At 31.6% G+C, this 20,393-nt stretch overlaps 1 protein-coding gene across 1 annotated transcript; it reads left to right on the forward strand.

The window, feature by feature from the left end:
• On the forward strand, positions 1 to 16,192 carry ANXA6_6 (Annexin A6). Its single transcript, XM_051216258.1, has 7 exons — positions 1 to 69; positions 760 to 833; positions 3,037 to 3,415; positions 6,715 to 6,901; positions 8,119 to 8,261; positions 13,644 to 13,825; positions 15,248 to 16,192. The coding sequence occupies exons 2-7, from the start codon at positions 789 to 791 to the stop codon at positions 15,305 to 15,307; spliced, it is 996 nt and encodes a 331-aa protein (XP_051066829.1). The 5' UTR covers positions 1 to 69; positions 760 to 788; the 3' UTR covers positions 15,308 to 16,192.
• Positions 16,193 to 20,393: the final 4,201 nt, after the last annotated feature.

Raw genomic sequence — 20,393 nt, forward strand, 5'->3', positions numbered from 1 at the left:
ATTCATTTCTAATGACTAAATTGTTTGAACAAACAAAATTGAAGTATTCTGTTGTAGGTCTTTGTATAGGTAAATGAATGTTTATATTAAAATATAAAATTATAATTGTTTATCGTTTAGTTATTTATGGGTAATTTACATGAAACATTCAAATTTATTAACTATAATCCTTCATTGAAGTAGAAAGTTACTAATTTCAGTAGTAATTTAGATAGTTACTATAAGTTCATCTCGGATATATTCAGATATTAATCAAAGGAATACTTTTTATCTTGACTTAGATGAACTTAGAACCAGTTGATAATCATTTAAGATATTCAAAGATATTCTGGAACAAAACACTATAGATATGTTTTAGTTGTAAATTAAATTTCTTCAGTTAGAGGTAGTCAACAGGAAACCCTGGATCCGGGTTTCGTGCTACTTGACACTCGTCAGCAAGGTGTACACCTGTAATCTTGAGGGAACTGGTGCTCCTTGGCGGACATGAAACATGACAGTGATCACCACTCAGTGATCAATCGATTGTGATTAAATTTCTTCAGTGTTTGTATGAATCATCTAGTAAGCTAGAATTTGTGAAATACAGCTGATCTTTGTGATCATTAAACCATCATTAAAACTTACTATTGAACTGATTTCTTAATATAGATTATATCATAACTTTACAATATAACCTCTATGATTATGATTAGTTGTTTTAAAATTTTATTTTCACCACAGATTCTATTCTTGATATATTTATTTAATCATAAACAGAAATCCACTACAGTTGAATTTAACGAAATATGGCTGGAAATTTAGGATTTAATGTTGGATCATCTGGTTCACAGGTAAGTTGATTTATATCTTATTTGATGTTATTTTTATTAGAATCATACCTTATCATTTCACTTGGTATTATTTGGCTTGTAACTTCCCATTGACATTTAAGACTGCAATTGATCAGTCTGTTATCGGCATATGTGCATACTGTGCGTATGCCTCGATATTGCCTTAATTCACAAGCTTTTTGTAACCAATGATTGATAGTGGGTAGCAGTGGAATAGGACGAAACCCGCGTCCTGGATTCCACTGCTAGCCACTATCCATCATTGCTTAGAAAAAACATACCTAATCATGTTTATTGCTAATTAGTTTATTGACTTAATCATTTTTTTAAAAATCTTGTTAAACCATTTCTCTGAAATCTGACTTTCAATTCATTAATAAAATGATGTATAACTCATTTGTTGGTAAGTGATCTTCATCTCAGATTGATTTCATTTAAGATATCATTGAAAACCAAGGAATACTGGACAGTTGTTTTACACTGTATCAGGATTTTTCAATAGTGTGCAACTGCCATTTCACTAAGGCTTTCTCAATGAACGCCTAACCGCTAGGATCACGTGTTCAAGTCCCAAAAATACAACTTTTACCGCTACTGATTTGCGACACAGTGTGATGATCATTTAGCTCAATTGGTGATGACTGTTTCACCTTTTACATGTTTGAACATCTGTCAATCATGACTTCTGATTGGAATTACAGAAATATATCGGAGTAAATCACTAGTGAATTGACCAATACATGTTTAAGTATAACTCATTCATCAAGCGTTAGGTTATACACCCAGCTTTGAACGACACAATCTGTCTGAAGGTTATGGATAGGATCCTACTTATAAAAATGAGCTAGATGAGATAAAATAAAACTCGATCCCAGCAGTGAAAATACAAACACATTGGTCATTATATCATTGTTATACCTTTTATTTATCATCTTTATTAGCTCTTATCAAGATCATGGATTTATAGAAGGATCTTTCGAGATACGGGATTTTGTAGATATCTAAGGGTTTATCTGAATGATCTTTTTATTCAGTGAATGGTTACTAATAATGTTTTATGTCGATGAAAACATATAGCAGTATTAAAAATACATGATTATTAGCTGATGTTTAGTGTTTTTTTGTGCCAGGTTAACGTTTGATATACCTGTGAATTGACCTTAAGTTATGATCTTAACAGTGTTGATTTAAAATTCAAAATATTCCAACCAGTACGAAATTTATCGAAATCTTAATTTGAATAGATGAAATCATGACATACGTTTGAAACGAACGGTACTTGGTTTGAGTCCCAAAGTGCACATCAACTCTGAGATGCAGGTACCTTGAGCTGATCAGTTTCAAATAGGACGAAACGCGCGTCTTGGACTCCACTGCTAGTCACTATCCATCTTTGCCTATAGACAACTAATCAATTCTTACAATTAGTGATTCATCTATTTTATAATTATCGTAAACAACACTAATTATGTAGTTTTCTCTTTTACAATGTCATTTGGTCCAACCAAAAAACGTTCCAGTAGTTGCAACTATCTGACTGATCTTCAGTACAACTATAATGATGCTTATTTTATAAGCACGAATAAATATGTCTGCAATCTATGACAGTTCTATGCTACATCTCATACTTTAATTTATACCATTAACTCCCAATATCATATATATATACTACTTCTATGATAAAGTATTACATTCATATATTTTGTATACTATAATTGGTCATAAATCAGTCATATGGAGAAGCGAAGTAAAAATCCAAACAAAAATTTTGTTTCATGGTTCCGCATCTCACAATGTTTCTGTATGAGCATCACTACTGGGATGCAGATACATTCAAATGTCAAGTCTCAGATAGTACAAAACACTGCTAGTTACTATCCAGTTCTGTTTGAAATAAATAATTCCTAAAAGGTCTCATGATATATCGTATATAAGCATCATGTATGTAGATCAGTTGAAACTTGCTTTTTATTACAAATCAGTATATTGGGGAAATATTAAGAAATATCTTGTATTAAACATCTGTTTCTTTCACTTTTTGGACTTCGCAACAGTATTGACTCTTGATCTAACAAAGGATTGAATGCAGTAGCTTCAGGCACTATGACTAATATGGGATATTTCATACCACTAAGTTGAAATCTAGTAATCTAAATTTTCTTAATGTTTCTTACTTTTTTTTGTTTTGTTTAATTACTTTTAGTTACATCCAACTGTAATGCCTGCATCAAATTTCAATCCAGAACATGATTGTGAACGCTTAAGAAATGCTATGGCAGGATTAGGGACAAAAGAAAAAGAATTAATTGAAGTATTTAGTCATCGTTCTGCAGATCAACGTGCAGTTCTTGTAAAAAAATATAAATCAATGTTTGGAAAAGATTTAATTGAAAATTTCAAATCTGAACTTAGTGGACACTTTTATGATACTATGGAAGCATTGTGTTTAAGTTCATATGAATTCGATGCCCGTGAATTATACAGAGCAATGAAAGGAGCTGGTACAAATGAATCTATATTGATTGAGATTCTATGTACTCGAACAAATTATCAATTGAAGAAGATAAAAGAAGCTTATAAACGTAAGTAAAATATAAAATCTTGATAATATCTCACTGAAAAATTCCCCTATTTACTGTTTTTTAAAGTTGAATTTTGTAATATTTCCACTTGTCTCAAAGTGCTTGGATAACTGGTCAACATTATCATACGTTTCCTGTTAATTGTCTCTCACTATTGAATACAATATCATATCATACTTAAATATCAAATCGATTAAATCAGTACCCATACTACATAGATTTTTTTGGTGGATTCTAATTATTGTCCAGGACTTGTCAATAGCACTAAATAAACCCGACCAAAATTTAAATAACAGTTACGAATCTAACGTATGGTTATATGGTATCTAATCTTCTAAAGAATATGAGTTTCTTCAAAGAAACGGATACACCTTACTGATAACTCTTAACATGCAACAAATCTATATATACGACTCTTTACAAATTACCTCCAAGTACCTTACGTCTTACAGTCTTTCAATAAAGAACTGTAAAACTCTTTTAGCTAATTTTGTGGTTCTTAGAATGAACCACATAAAATAAGATTAAAATCGGTAAATGCAGTGAGAATCAGTATAGAGATTTACAGAGATTACTCAATTCTTTTGATACCGTGAACTGTTTTAAGTTAGATAACCATTGAAAACCTGAAAGGATTGGTTGACCGTTTCACTTAAGTATACGACTACTCAACATCACCCATTCAAAACCCTAGTGGAATCCAGAATATGGGAGTCTAGCCTCATACATGAAGAATTAATCATCAAATCACTTAGGCAACGTCCAGTGGTGTGCATGTATGAAGCAGTTATCCACCGAAGACAATCGGAGATGATCACCCAATATCGCCAGCTGAATAAAATCAAACATACGCACCAACCGGTTCTAGCTCACTGCCCGAACTCGAGTCTAGAGGTCCTAGGTTCGATCCTCTTTGTGGAGTCGTAGATGTTCACTGTATACTAGTGCCATACCAAGACAAAACAGCTATAATATATATATATATATATATATATATATATATATATATTGCCGCTGCATAGAGTCAGATGTTGTCATGAATACAAAGTGGAATAACTTTTGTACTTGTTTATAACAAGTTTCATTAGAATAATATATATCTTTTTCTTCATAAAATGAATTCAATCAATTCACCATTTTTTTTAAATACCAAAGTCAATATTATGTCTTATCTATTTACATGAAACTCCATACTGTTTTTTCAACATCTTTCTTATTACGGTTGTAATTGAGAAAGTATGTAAGTTTATATCTCTATGAATTTACGTGGTAAATATTGGCGGTTTCTAAGATATATATATATATATATATATATATATATATATATACACGTATGTCTAGCTTGGTGTGCTGATAAAGGAATAACTTAAACAGTGATATACTTATCTATTAAATGACAATGTAATGTTGATAGTCAAAGGCATGTTTGAGTTGCACAAAAAACATTTAGATATTTATTGAACATTAAGAAATATTCTGAAAACTGTTACGTAATGTTTTGTATAATGTTCCTCTGGAATAAATACTTAGTTATTTCTAAATTCCACTGAATTTCATAATCTATTGGTTATCAACAAATACTAATGACGAATAGATGATTAGAAAACAAAAACATTTCTTTTTGGAGCTGTCATTCAGTTTATTTGTTAAGATAAGTGTTATTAGCATAAAGCATTGAAAATAGGTTAATTCCTTGAAATGTAATCTAAGAGAAGGTGATGAACACCTACTACCTTTTAAGCTTACTTACTTAGTTAGTGATGATTGTTCCTCCTCGTGGAGGTGTATGGGTCACCCACCAGCATTCTTCATCGAACTGGGTCTTGAGCAATCCTTTCCAGGTGTTTCCAGTTGTTAATCATTCTTTTAAAGTCTGTTTCCAATTCCCGGTGCAGTGTTTTTCTTGGTCTTTTCCTGTTCCGTTTCCCATCAGGATTCTAAGTTAGCGTTTGCTTCGTGATACAGTTTGTTGATTTCTGTAATGTGTGTTCTATCCACCTCCATTGTCTTTTCTAAAGTTCCTCCTCAGCTGGAACCTGGTTTGTTCTCTCCCACAGTAGGCTGTTGCTGATGATGTATGGTCAACAGACAGTATATTTCGTGGGTAATTGTTTATAAATACTTGTACCTTTTTGATGATGGTTGTGGTAGTTCTCAAAATTTCAGCTCCGTACAGTAGAACTCACTGTCGTCACGTTCGTATTAAAGATTCTGACTTTGGTGTTGGCTGACAGTAGAAAACAACCTTGCCAGAAAAAATAACCTGTTATGCTACCAGTGAAAATAGGGTAATGAGGGAAAACTGTCGTCTCTGGCTTCCTAAGGATTTCAATAATGACTATACGTCTCATGTGTAAATAAGCATCTTCATTCCAATTGCTTGTAAACGGAGCGTAACTGAATAATTTAAAAATTAGATCTACTCAATGAACTATTACATTTGAGTAGAGTGGTTGTAATGAATGTTTAACATTTTACTTATTTTTATAATCGTTGATTTACTCCTTATATAAACAATCAGGACCCATTCCTAATGGTTTGTCTTTGCCAGTTGTTCATGTTAAAGACCGTCCCAGTTGACATATGGGTGTGAACAGCTATGGATTACAATTATTACAACAACCCTAACTATACAATCGAAATAGCGATTTATTGGCTCTTGGAAGAATACCGTGTGCAGTGATATCTCAATCAAATTAAAGGTGTTGAGAGTGTTAAATCCTCAAATATCAGATTTAGTCATTGTTGAAGTGAACTGTGTTCATCGGCTTTAAATGTGTTCTCATTAATATCGAAGTGATTTTATCTTGTTTTTAGTTTATCTTTATTTTATAAATTAATACAGTGCGATTTTATGTCCAAGTGACGATGGATTAGTTCAGTACATTTCATAATTATTAATCTTTGAAATTAAACAATATGCAATTCTTCTGGGATCTTGACCAATAAATCTCCATTTCAAACTTCTCTCCTCTATAAACCATCCTTTAGGGAGAAGGTAACTATTGAAATGTTGTGTATTAATCATCAGATCTATTCGATAGATAAACCTCGTTAGTAATAAAAGAATTTCTCAAACGTTCATAGAACAGAACTATAAAGACTTAAATCAATTTACAACAAAATATGGTACAATCTAGTACAGGATTCTCAAAGTCTTATAATTATAACACATTAAACGATGATAATGAATTTACAAAAAAAAAACAACCCAGAAACACACTCACTTATGTAATAGGTACAATTAATTACATTTTCCTTAATAATAAGGGTTTCCCAATTTATTTCATTCATTGTAGTATTCACTGGACATAATCTTGAAAATGATGTAAGTGGTGATACATCTGGAGATTTTAAACATTTATGTATTGCATTATTACAAGCAAACAGAGATGAATCCATACATGTTGATCAACAACTTGCACGTAAAGATGCTGAAGCCCTGTATCAAGCAGGTGAAAAAAAATGGGGAACTGATGAATCAAAGTGAGTGTAAACTATTTAATGTAGTTCAGTTTTACATAATGAAATCAGTCACAACTATAAATAATTTTAACTGTTTGGGTGAGTGTATCTATTCATGACTTCATTAAGCTGTTTAATTTAAACATAGCATAAATTAGAGAATATGTTGATTACTACTACATGTAACATGTCTAAGATCTAAATTCATTTTGTATTGTTTGTTTGAATCTTCCCATTGATGTTTAGGACTGCAAGAGATTAGTCCCAAATAGAACGAAACGTGCGCCTCTGCCTGTATATAGATATATTTCATCTATAGTTCCATCGATATTAAAAGTTATCTTTATTATTTATTTATTAGTCTTTTAAAATTTTAAGTCACTGAACAACTTTTGTATTAAGTACATGTCTGTGTACTCGCCTCTGAGCCACACTCCAGTTGTTTGAGGGGTATTCGACTGGATAAAATAAATCAAGTGGAACAAGGGTGAAGTTTACAACTTATTGGGTAAAGATTTGGTATCTACTAACTACTAAGTTATCACCAACAAACTAGAAACTGGTATTTTTTACAGGTCCAATCATCTTATCCAAAACAGTTAATTATTGATTCCGGAATATTTTCCCGTTTGTAAATCAATTGACTTTATAAGCCTTTGTTTCCAAATAGCGAGGCCAAAAACTTTGACTTAATGGTTGAAACAATCGATTTTCAAACATTTGTTTAAAGAGTTGTACCCTATTCTAGCTAACAATTTGTGGATCCGAATGATATCACTGCTTTTTCAACAGAAATTAAATCTGAAACTAAATACGTATAACCTGTGAATTGAAAGATATAGAAAGACGTTTCTTCATCATATATTTGAATTGTCAGGGATCAGTTGTAGATGCAATTTTATAAACAATGTCAGTTTTTGTGGACATATGAGTATTGAAATGTACTTCAAGTACTTGAGGTGGATCCTACCTCAGTAATTTAGAAGGTAAGCAAATTCTACAGTACCGAAGGTCTTGTGTTTGAACTCTGAGGTGATGGACACACATTACTGAGTAATCTCATGCTAGGGTGAAGTAACGGTCCAAGTTCTACTGGTTTTCAGTGGTTGTCTAAGATTACTCCCTGATGTGTTTAGGTTTAAAGTGTGTTACGTTTTCTACTTATCTATAGTCTTCAGGTGATATTCGTTGTGAATTAAAGCAACTTTATTTACTTTTGATCATTTTGTAAATAATAGATTTATTCAAGTTTTTGCTACACGATCTCCTGAACATTTAAAAGCCGTATGTCGAGAATACAGTAATTTTAGTAAGAAAACTTTGGAAGAAGCTTTGAAATCTGAAATTTCAGGAAGTTTACTACAGTGTCTTTTGACCATTCGTATGTCACTGTTTTATTCATTTTGTTAATCATATAATTAAAGTCACAATAATAATACGTTTAACATGTCGTTTTTAGCCTACAATTTACAGTCAGTTACCACTAAGATATGTCAGATTCACTTTTACAAATTATGTCTGTCAAAGATAATATAACATCGTTTTCATCACAAACTTAACTTAGTTGAACAATCATTGAAATCCAGGTAGCACTGGATTTTGTCCCTTTTTTCATCATAGGTCCGTACTGTAGAAGAGTGTAATACTAGAATGTAATAGTTGTCTAATGCTTCCTGGTTTTGAGTGGTTATCATTTCATAAGTTAAACTATAAAAATTAACAAATACTAAATAAGGAGATGTCATAGTCGTGAACATTTTAACTTGTTTCTCGTCTAGTACTTCTATTTATGTAAAGTTACTGATGAGCAAAGTTTTATTTCGAATAAAAGATAGAATTTTCAGATCAGAATTACAACGTCAGTTGTTTAGCTGTGATACTTTATCATCAACAAAACTAATACATATTTACCTGAAATACCTCTTATTCTGGAGTATGTATTTGTAACAGGTAATATAATCATATATCTGACACGTTTTATATCAGTTAATCATAGATAATAAGGGTTATCACTTAAAGCATCAAACTATTCATTGTTTACTAATTTATTTCTTGTTTGGAAATGTGTTGTTATGGGAATCTGTTAAATAATTGATCAGAAAAAAAATAATATAGCTCAGTGACTTGAGGACTCTTAGATTTGGGCCTCAACTATAATGTTAATGCTGAAATTTGATAAATGAGATTAAATATACTTTCTGATTACTCTACCAATTATTAAGATGTACATAAGGAAGAAATTAGTATATCTGATATTAAGATATTCAATTACAATGGAGATTGGAGAGTTGGATTAAACTCACTTATTGTACATAGGTCTGGATCGCGTTATATATACTAGTTTTTACAATTGTCAGTTTCTTAGATTTGATGAAATCTAGATTTATGGAGATTGTGGTACTTTCACAGTTGAACTCACGTGTCAATCTAATGCTATCACTTTTACAGTGGTGGTTTAGCTTAGATTGACTCGTGAATTCAACTGTTTAAATACTACATTCTTCATAAATCTCTATCCTGATATTATTCATATGTTCACTAGTGACTAGCTTCGAGATGGATTCCATGGAGTTCAATCCGTGTTCGGTGGATACACGGATTGCGCAATCTATCTAAGTTATACACTAAAGCCGTTGGATCCCGGTCCAGTGGTCTAGAGGTTGGGCGTTCGCGCGCGAAGCTGAAAGTACTGGGTTTGAGACCTGCATATTGGATTGAAAATGCACACTGCTGAGGAGTCCTATACTAGGGAAAAACAGTTATCCAATCATGGTTTAGCTTAGATTAACTCATGAACTCAACTATTAAGATCCAGTTTTTAGACCGATAGTCATTTTACCAGATATTCAAATTCAGAGGATAAAATATAGAATGAACGAACAATATGGTGGGGCAAAATTTTAATTGATTGAAGAATGGGTAACATGTAAAATCGATTTCCTCTAATTGTTTATGACATTTGGTTAAAAACATGGTCAATAAATTAGTTACATTTTTGTGACCATAACAGCTTAATTTTATGATATTGTAAATCATGTTCATACATTTCATTATTGATTAATTCATACCTGGTGCTACCAGATTTAATTTATTTGATAAATATAAATGAATCATATTGAAATCTATATGTTTAAATATCATTTTGGTTTAATTTTTGTGCTAAATAACTTTTTATTTCACTGGTTGAAATCATGAGTTAATTGAAGCTAGACCACCATGGAAAACCTGGAAGCACTGGCCGACCGTTTCGTCCTAGTATGGAACTCCTCAGCAGTGCGAATCCACGATCCCGCATCCCGCAAGATTCGAGTACCATATCAAGACGAAACGGCCGTCCAGTACTTCCAGGTTTTCCATGGTGATCTAGCTTCAATTAACTCATGATTTCAATCAGTGAAATTTCTAAAATCTCCACAAAACCCCTTCTGATAAAATTTTTATTTATCGATTTCATCTTTCTTTTCGAGTTATACGAATCATGGTTTACTAATACCAAATACCAAGTTTCATGGTTTATTTCAATGTAATGTCCTATGCTTTCAGGATTTCCATGATGGTCTAGCTTAAATTAACTCATGAATTACACTTTAGATTAGTCCGTTTATTATCCTGACTAGGTTTTATATGTTTTGTGTACCGATGTTAAATTTCATGGTTACACAATATGCTGAATTAACTGCAATTACATATTGGAATTTCATTTGAGTGACATTAAGATTTTGTGCATTAATTATAGAAAAATCTAATGATTTTGAGTTCAACCCAATGTACAATTGTACAATGAAAATAGTTTTCTAATTAATGTTAGTGAATGAATGAGAAGAATAATGACTTCATAATGATAAATATTAGATTCTTTCTATTTTGGTGAATATTCATTTTGTTATCAGTAACGCGAGTTATACAAATCATGGTTTATTATTAGAAAATACCAAGTTTCATGGTTTATATCAATGTAATCACTATAGCAACTAATCAACCCTACATAGTGTGAAAATAATTTTTTTTTGTATTTTCAAATCATTTCACGTACTTTCAATAGATTTTACATTCATCAAAAATTTTGTTTTGATAATAATTTATCATAAGAATTTACTGATATTTCATTAACCTAAATGAATCACAGTAATAATCAATATTACACTTTGTCTAGTTTGAAGTTTATGAATGAACTTTGGAATGTGATCTCAGAGTTCATTTTAACTCTCTCTCTCTCTCTCTCTCTCTTTATATATATATATATATATATATATATATATATATATATATATATATATATATATATATAGTGTTTGGCAATTATATTGGCCAGTGATAACACATAAATTCTATCGGTACAGGATTGTGAAGAATGTTGAGTTTTGATTGAGATGATGAATTGATCAATGCTTTTAGGTTTACAATAGCGATCTAACATTGATCGATTCTTAATTAATATAGTAAGTTATTCAGTATGAGTAGTACCATATTGACAATTCCTAAAGTCTGTAATAAAAGTCTAAACTTTGATAGTTGATTTCAAGAGAAAAATGATCAGAACGTAAACCTTCTTCAAAATTTAGATATAAAATCTAAGAGGATAATCTCACATTCCTATATATACCAGAATACTTTACAGTTCTAAAATGTTATTAGTTAATTGAAATGTTTACTGATGTTATTCGATCTTGATATTCGCATTTAGACTGAACAATCACCCAATAAAATAATAATGATGTGTTCACTAGCGGTTAATTACAAGATAGATTTCTTGAAGTTTAAGTAAGAAGCTTTGACTTTTGAAATTAGTCGAATTGAAAATGAAACATGTATGCCAATTAACATTGAATAATATTCATCCTGTATTATAAATCGACTAGTGTTATAAACGTGAACTATAATATTTTATACGAATGACCTAAAAGTATCATCTTTGTTATGACATTCAAAGATCCTTTGTTTAATCTCATGTGAAGTCCTATGAACTAGAATAGCTTAATTGTTCGACTCTCCAATATCCATAATGATGGTAACGTAGATATTACATAACGATAATAAAACTTTTATAATTAAACATTTATTGTTATCAAAAAATAATTGAAATAATTACCAACATAACATTTGGAATAGATACACCATTTATTAAACTTAGTATTAAAGCAAAATAAGAAAAGATCATTCCAACAAAATGTTTTTTAACCCGAGTTCAAACATACTTTTTGTGTAGCTTATAAATAAAAATAAACTGGATGCCGGCTCAGTGGTCTAGTTGATAAGGCTCCTGGCGCGAGACTGAAAAGTCCTGGATTCGAATCTCGTGGGGTGCGGGATCGTTGATGCGCACTACTGGGGAGTCCTATACTAGGACGAAACGGTTATCCAGTACTTCCAGGTTTTCCATGGTTGTCTATCATGATTTCAATCAGTGAAAATTCTAAAATCTCCACAAAACCCCTTCTGATAAAAGTAAATAAGTAATTTCAAGTCATATGATTGCGAAAATAAATCACTATTGAATTATTACGTAATAACAATCAATCAGTAGTTGTTTTTTGCATCTAATTTATTATTCAGTTCCAAGTTAAGCGTTTTATTACGAGTTATTTATTGATAGAAATAACTTCATGTAAATCACGTAATAATAAATATTTATTCTAGTCTATTTTTTTAAAATGATTTATCAATGTGACATATTTATGAAATATGTAAAAGCTCATTAACTAATTTAATCATGTTTTATCAAATGGATTAGTAACAAATACATCATGATGATAACAATTTGATTGTCTGTTAGAGCTTTGAACAATTACACTTTATCAAAAGAGGGTGGACGGTGACGCGATTTCATAGATTTGTTGAAGTTAGAGCTGTTCAGTGGTCTTGAGGTTAGGTGTTCGCGCGCGAGATTGATAGCCCCGGGGTTCAAATCCCGCGAAGGGGATAGTGGGTGAGCATTGTTTGGGAGTCCCATACTAGAAAGAAATGGCCGTCCAATGCTTTCAGGTTTTCCATGATGGTCTAGCTTAAATTAACTCATGAATTACACTTTAGATTAGTCCGTTTATTATCCTGACTAGGTTTTATATGTTTTGTGTACCGATGTTAAATTTCATGGTTACACAATATGCTGAATTAACTGCAATTACATATTGGAATTTCATTTGAGTGACATTAAGATTTTGTGCATTAATTATAGAAAAATCTAATGATTTTGAGTTCAACCCAATGTACAATTGTACAATGAAAATAGTTTTCTAATTAATGTTAGTGAATGAATGAGAAGAATAATGACTTCATAATGATAAATATTAGATTCTTTCTATTTTGGTGAATATTCATTTTGTTATCAGAAACAGGTTTTGTGAAGTTAGATCACCATGGAATTCTGGAAACACTAGACGGCCGTTACGGTCTATCCTGAACAGCGTGCATAAACGGTCCTGTCCCACGAGATTCGAACTCAGAACCTGTCGTTCTCGCACACGAACTCTTAACCTCTAGACTACTGGGATGTTCGGCATCCAACGGTGTTAATGTCTATCTTCAACTAATCTATGAAATTGAGCCACCGTCCACCATTGTCTTTATTGAGTTACTATATCACAACAGGCCCAGTTGAACTCCACTGGTTACTGCTTTTCACTAGAGCTCCAGGGAATACTTCTTGAAGCCAGTCCAGTGATCCCAGGTTTTCCATGGTGGTCTAGCTTCAACTGACTGATGAACTCAACTATTATATTCATTTTGTATCAAATGTAACAATACTTTTTTAAAAATCTTTCAGTTCAGTGTGCAAATAACAAAGCATTATATTTTGCTGAAAGATTAAGAAAATCTATGAAAGGAATTGGAACTAATGACAGAGATTTAATTCGTATTGTAGTGTCACGTTGTGAAATTGATTTGCATTTGATTAAGAGAGAATTTTACGATCTAGCTGGTGATTCCTTAGAAGCTTGGATTAAAGTAAGTTAAAAATAATTTATTACTGGTGACGTTATTGGAATTAAATATTTGACTTCACTTATATATATGATTGTACTTCTAATAGTCAAGGACACATTGAGTGAAACCTTGACTAAGTGCTCGATCGAATTATTCTAATAGTGTTTACAATTTTCGACCTACCACCTGACCGTAAGATAAGATGCGAATACAGACATTTAATATGATTATATGCTAGTCCAGCTTGTCAGTATCCTGTATAATATCTTATACAGTTCAATTATGTTCAGTGTATGGTCTGGAATAAATTTGTTACACTTTACGCCGACACCATTAGGAGAGTAAATTAACAGACTGAAAATCAAAGAAGTGAAAATATTAGTATTAATGATAGTGAACTATTGAACACTGAAATATATGTCAAAGCAACAAACAAAACTGTGTAATGAATTGTCTTATATATATATTTGAAGTTACATTTGGTATAAACTACTTTTCAAAAATATGTGCTAATAGATATTAATATACAATAAAATTAGAGTGTACTATTTTCAACGTCAATAGGATATAAATGGTGTGACAGTGATTCCTATCCGGTTTCAAACCTCATTTATTTGAAATAATGAGTCTATCATTTCTAGTATATTTTGTATGTGATTAGTAGTGAAATTCAAGAAGTACATTTCTCCCAATTCAGGACAAATCAGCCACATATACTTGTATTTCAGTTGTGGTATTCATACTGACATTCTAATCTAGGATCTTTCACTTCTAACCCCAAAATATTATCCTTTAAGCTAATAAGATCATATGTTCATTAACTTGTTCAATGAATATAAAGTTACTAGTATAGGGTTTGTGTAGATTATTAGGTTTTTCATTGAGATCATGAACCGATTGATGTTAGACCACCACCTTTGGAAACCTGGAAACACTGGACGGCCGTTTCGTCCCATTGTGGGACTCCTCAGCAGTGCGCATCCACGACCCCGCACCCCACGAGATTCGAACCCAGGGCCTTCAGTCTCGCGCGCGAACGCTTAACCAATTGGACAATTGAGCCGGCATCCAATGGTGATAGTGTCTAACACCAATCAATCCACGAAATTGCGCGACCAACTTTCATTGTACTGAGATAGATACCTGTCTCTACCCGACATGGATTAGCTCCACTGGTCATGGCTTCTCACTAGAACTCCGAAAATTCCCTCACGAAGCTAATCACTAGTGAGCACGACCGTCCAGTGCTTCCAGGTTTCCAAAGGTGGTCTAACATCAATCGGTTCATGATCTCAATCAGAATATAAAGTTGTTAATAAGGTTTTGTCATTCCCTGTTGTTAATGTGAAAGACTGATCAACTTCTATTTCCCCTTATAAAATGGATAATATTGCTATTCTAATCCTTTTTTTATTATTATAAATTTTTTTTATTAAACTATAGGATGATACCAGCGGAGATTATCGTGAATTGTTATTATCACTTGTTCGTACAAATCTATAAATAACAAATATTGATCAGAATGAAAGTATTTGATGTTTAACATTATTACATAATATACTAGACTATTTTGCGTTACAAAATGTTATTACGTCTTAATTGATTAGTTTATTTGTTTGCTGTTTTTTTTTAATTTTTAATATTGATTATTTTAATTTGTATAAACTTTTAATTACTATGCATGTCTAATTTGCTGGGAGGGGGGGTTTCTTCGCTTAATTCACCTTTTCTTTCTGCCTATCTTGTTACTATTTATTACTATCATACGATAAACGTCATATGAATTTCACTTCCTCGGACATTTTGATAAAAAAAATTCCAAAAAACATAAAACAATACACACCTACACACAACTAATGAATATGTTTTTGTCCGTCTATTCCACGCTTATTCCATTGACCTTCATTTGTTATTGTTGTGTTTGTTTGTTTTTTCACGAATTTCATTCATGAAAATTGATCAGTAAATCACTGCCATCCAACTTATACATATATACCCATTTATAAATAGTTTTAGTAATAGACCAATGAAATACTGAATGTGTTATTGACCTTGAGAAATAGTTTCCATTTGGACGCTAGCATAAAATCCAATATTAGTGATAATAATAACATGATGGATTAGTTGAAGTTGGAGATTAACACGTTGGAGGCCGACCAGCTCAGTGGTCTAGTGGCTGATAGATCCTGGGTTCGGATCTCGCGAGACAGGATGGTGGATGAGCAATACTGAAGAGTCCCACGATAGGACGTAACGACTATCCAATGATCCCAGGTTTTTCATAGTGATCCAGCTTTAATCGACTCGTGATTTCAACTATGGAAATAAAATGGTCACTTAACTTTCCACATTCTTGAGCGTAAATCACAAGTGTAGTTCACACAGTCCATTATATATATATATATATATATATATATATATATATATATATATATATATATATGTATATATATATATAATCTATCATGAAAAGAAAATCCTACACATTATAACTAGATAAAATGTTCATGAATGCTCTTAAATAAATAATGGATTGTACTGTGTAGTTTATCAAGAAATCATTTATATTATTCACTAAATATGTCTAATTCATTTCTATGAACATACGACTTAATTATTGATCGTATTATGGAATTAAAAGATATAATTTCGTTAGCTTCTAAAGTTTAACACATCTAGTGTAATTAGTATAATTAATTACTTATATTTCATCAAAATATAATAGTCGAATTCGTGAGCCAATTAAAACTAGACCAACATGGAAAACCTGGGAGCATTAGACGGCCGTTTTGTCGTAGTATGGGACTCCCTAGTAGTGCGCATCCACGACCCCACTCGCGAGATTCTAACCCCGAACCTTCGGTCAGGCGCGCCACTGCTCAAACTCTATACCACTGAGCTGGCCGGCACCTGACAGTGTTAACGTCTAACTTCAACCAATCCACGAAATTTAGCCACCGTCCACCATTGTCTTCAGTGAGACACTGGCTCAGAACAGACGAAACGGCCGTCCAGTGCTTCCAAGTTTTCCATAGTGGTTTAGCTTGAATTGACTCATGAATTGAGCTATTAAATTCCTACAATCTCCAAAAAACCTCCTTACTGTATTAAAATCTACTTAACAGTAACTTAAGCTTACTAGTTCTTCAATCAGCTTGACTGATTTCATTATCTAATCTCATCAAAATTACGCAACATTCCATAATATTGAGTACATATTAATCTCACATTATAACAGAGCACTTGAGATTTTATTAACAAACGAACACAGTTTTTCACATGTCAGTCAATTAGATAATAGCTATTTTTTTAAACAGTAAATTTGCTAAGTACCATGTCGTAGTTTAAACAATAAAATAAATGAAATGTAATGATACATTATTCAAATTCGAAACATTATACAATAACGGTGTACAATCTTAACCTCCTCAAAACTACATTAAGATACATTAATAAATACAAAACTGAGGAGTCTCACAATAGGACGAAACGGTCGTTCAGTGCTTCTAGGTTTTCCATGATGGTTTAACTTCATGACCTCAACCATTGAAAATACAAAACTGTTTTTCAATGTGTTTCTGTAGTTTGTTGTATTGAGTTGATGAACTTCGGATATTTCTACGTTAATTAAACGATTTATAAAATAATCCATAAATTGTAAATTTAATTCATAATAGATATAATCATATAAGATCCATGTTTAAACTGTATCGAATGTGAACTCTAATTTAAATCTTTCAATTAAATCTATTCGTAATAAAAAAGCATGGGATTGGCTCATGGAATTGGTTGAAATAGTCTTTAGATCAGGATACATAATGAAATAAAAACACTTTGAATCTCAACCGTTATCACATTAATCAACAGACTAGGTTTGTTTAATAAGTTATTATTGATGAATTTTCCAGGGAAAATAATGTTCAAAGTTACATTCACAAATCATATGGCAAAGATAAATGTTTTCTGGATGTGTCCCTAGTAATAAAAGATGCCCACTTTTCCTTATTTATTTATTAGGTTAATTTTACATGTTCCAATTAGTTCAGAATAGATAATATTACTAGTTTTGAAAATGGAATCATTTACTCTAGAATTTTTCCAAAACAAGGTCAACTACTTAGAAGTAGTATACTAGTGTTCAAGAGTAAAATACATACAATACAGACAACATACTCTTGGACGATATATCTATTAATTCTCAACGAAACCTGAATATTTTAGTAACAATTTAATGTTATGATGTAGCTTATGATTTAAACAATAATTAATTTTGTTCACTCCTTTAAATTTAAATCATTCGCTGACGAGGTCAGAATTAGGAAGAAATAGTTATTCAGTACTCTCTGATATTCAGTAATTTACTGATGGACATCAATCTGTGTATTTGTTTTTTACTGTGGTGATAATTCTATTATTATTTTTTACCTAAATTTACTCTTTCCAACGAGTGGATAACGTATATTTATCAATGAAAAGTACATTATATGAGTATTGAATGAGACAAATTATTTAGAATCTAATTGTTTATTTTTCGATTGAGATCATGAACCCATTGATATTAGACCACCATTATAAACCTGAAAGCACTGGACGGTCGTTTAGCCCTGTTGTGGGACTCCTCAGCAGTAAGCATATAGGATCCCGCTTGTGGTATTCAAACCCTGGGCCTTCGGTCTCGTGAGTGAATTCTTAAACTCTAGACCACTAATCCCACACCTAACGGTGTTAATGTCTGACTTCAATCGGTCCATGAATGGCTACGCAACCATTATTCCGCTGTCTATGGTAGATACCTGTCTCTATCCAACAGGTCCTATACTAAAACGAAGCGGTTGTCCAGTGCTTCCAGATTTTAAAGCGTGGTTTACCTTATATCGACTCATGAATTCAACTATTAAAATTACTAAATACTCGTTATATTAATCTATTCAGAATAAATTCCGTTTATTGATTTGCACTGATTTTGCAGTATGTAGGTAATTATTATACCAATAATGTATTAATTTTTGTACTTTTTTTCAATTTACTATGATAAAAGTCAATTATTAATGATTGTTGAGTGATTGACATATAATTGAATAGGGTTAAATGTTAATTAACTCTTCTGGAATCTCTGTCAAGAAAGCTCCTATACAAACTTGAACTTATCACATTAGTTAGTGGTTAGTGATCATGACTTAAACTCAGTATCCATCATTTTAAACGTCAATATATTATTCACTAAGGTACTGAGTATAGGAATTCACTGGATGTCAGGTTTCAGTATGAATATCAGCTCACTGAAGTAATAGATACATTTATATAATGAATTTAAATAGAATGAAATAAGCACCCTGAATCTCATTACAAATCACATCTTAAATAAACCATAAGTTCTTCATAATGCATTTTTAAAAGAATGTTGTGAAATGTTTTTTTTGTAAATACGCAATCGTTTGTAATATTGATGAATCAAACATCTAAACTACAAATAATTTTGGGTATCAATACCAAGGTTGGACTTAAAAGCTTCAAATAAATTGAGCATTAGGTAGAAAGTTAATAATAAAGGTATTTTTTCAATATCCCAATGAGTAGAAAAATGGTATTTCTGACGTTTCGTGACATAATGTAAACCACTTCTTCAGAGTAAAGAAACTAATTTTGTGGTGCTTTAAAAATGACATGATATACAAATATTTGTGATTTCATCCCTTATTATTATTAGTATTATTATTATTTTGATAGTCAGATTATTTCCCTCTAAATTTCAAGGGTACATTGCAACTTCATTTTGTGTCTAACGTAAATCTGCAAGATAAGAAAGTGGTAATATTACAACGTGTAAATCAAAGCACTACTTAACATAAGGTTCAAAATATGACCAACTATATTTGGAAAAGCTTCGAAAACATACATTATTATGATTCATTTCTTTTCTGAACCCGTCAGATAGGTTGGCGAGACCACGATTTGTGGATGAGCCAATCAGATTTAAGATAATCGGTCTTGGATCTTGACGCGAAATTCATTCACTCATTAGTCTAAATAGCATTTTTGCATTATAACTGATTTCAGTTCGTGATAAATACTCTAAATCTAGTGCCTAACTCTGACTATCAACTAAATATCATAATCCTTATTCTTCAAACTGTTTTGTAACTCTCATTTAGCCTTAGTCAGTGGGTGAACATTCCCAAGGTCACTAAGACATCATTCAAAGGTCGTTTATAAACTATAGTCTCAGTGGTGTGTCTGTACCTTAATGTTGATATTCACACGTGGACTCAAACATTACCAATTGGATCTAGGTAAATCCAGTCAGTGAGCTTCAGTTAAAGGGAAACGCCTGTCTTGGATTCCATTACTATCCATAGTCCATTCATTGTATTTTATAAAACATCATTATAGTTAAAAATTCAAGGTGATACTATTTTATTGTTGTTTTCATATTGACTGTATGTTTCAGTCACATGTCAATCATTATCAGTTGACTAAGAGAATTCAGTAAAAAGTATATTGATCGTTAAATCTTTTATGAAGTTACAGTTGGTAAAATTGTATCAAATCAAGTGACAGCAACTAAATAGTTTATTTTTCTTAGTTAAAA

Source organism: Schistosoma haematobium, chromosome 4 (genome assembly GCF_000699445.3).
Source record: "Schistosoma haematobium chromosome 4, whole genome shotgun sequence".
NCBI lineage: Eukaryota > Metazoa > Platyhelminthes > Trematoda > Strigeidida > Schistosomatidae > Schistosoma > Schistosoma haematobium.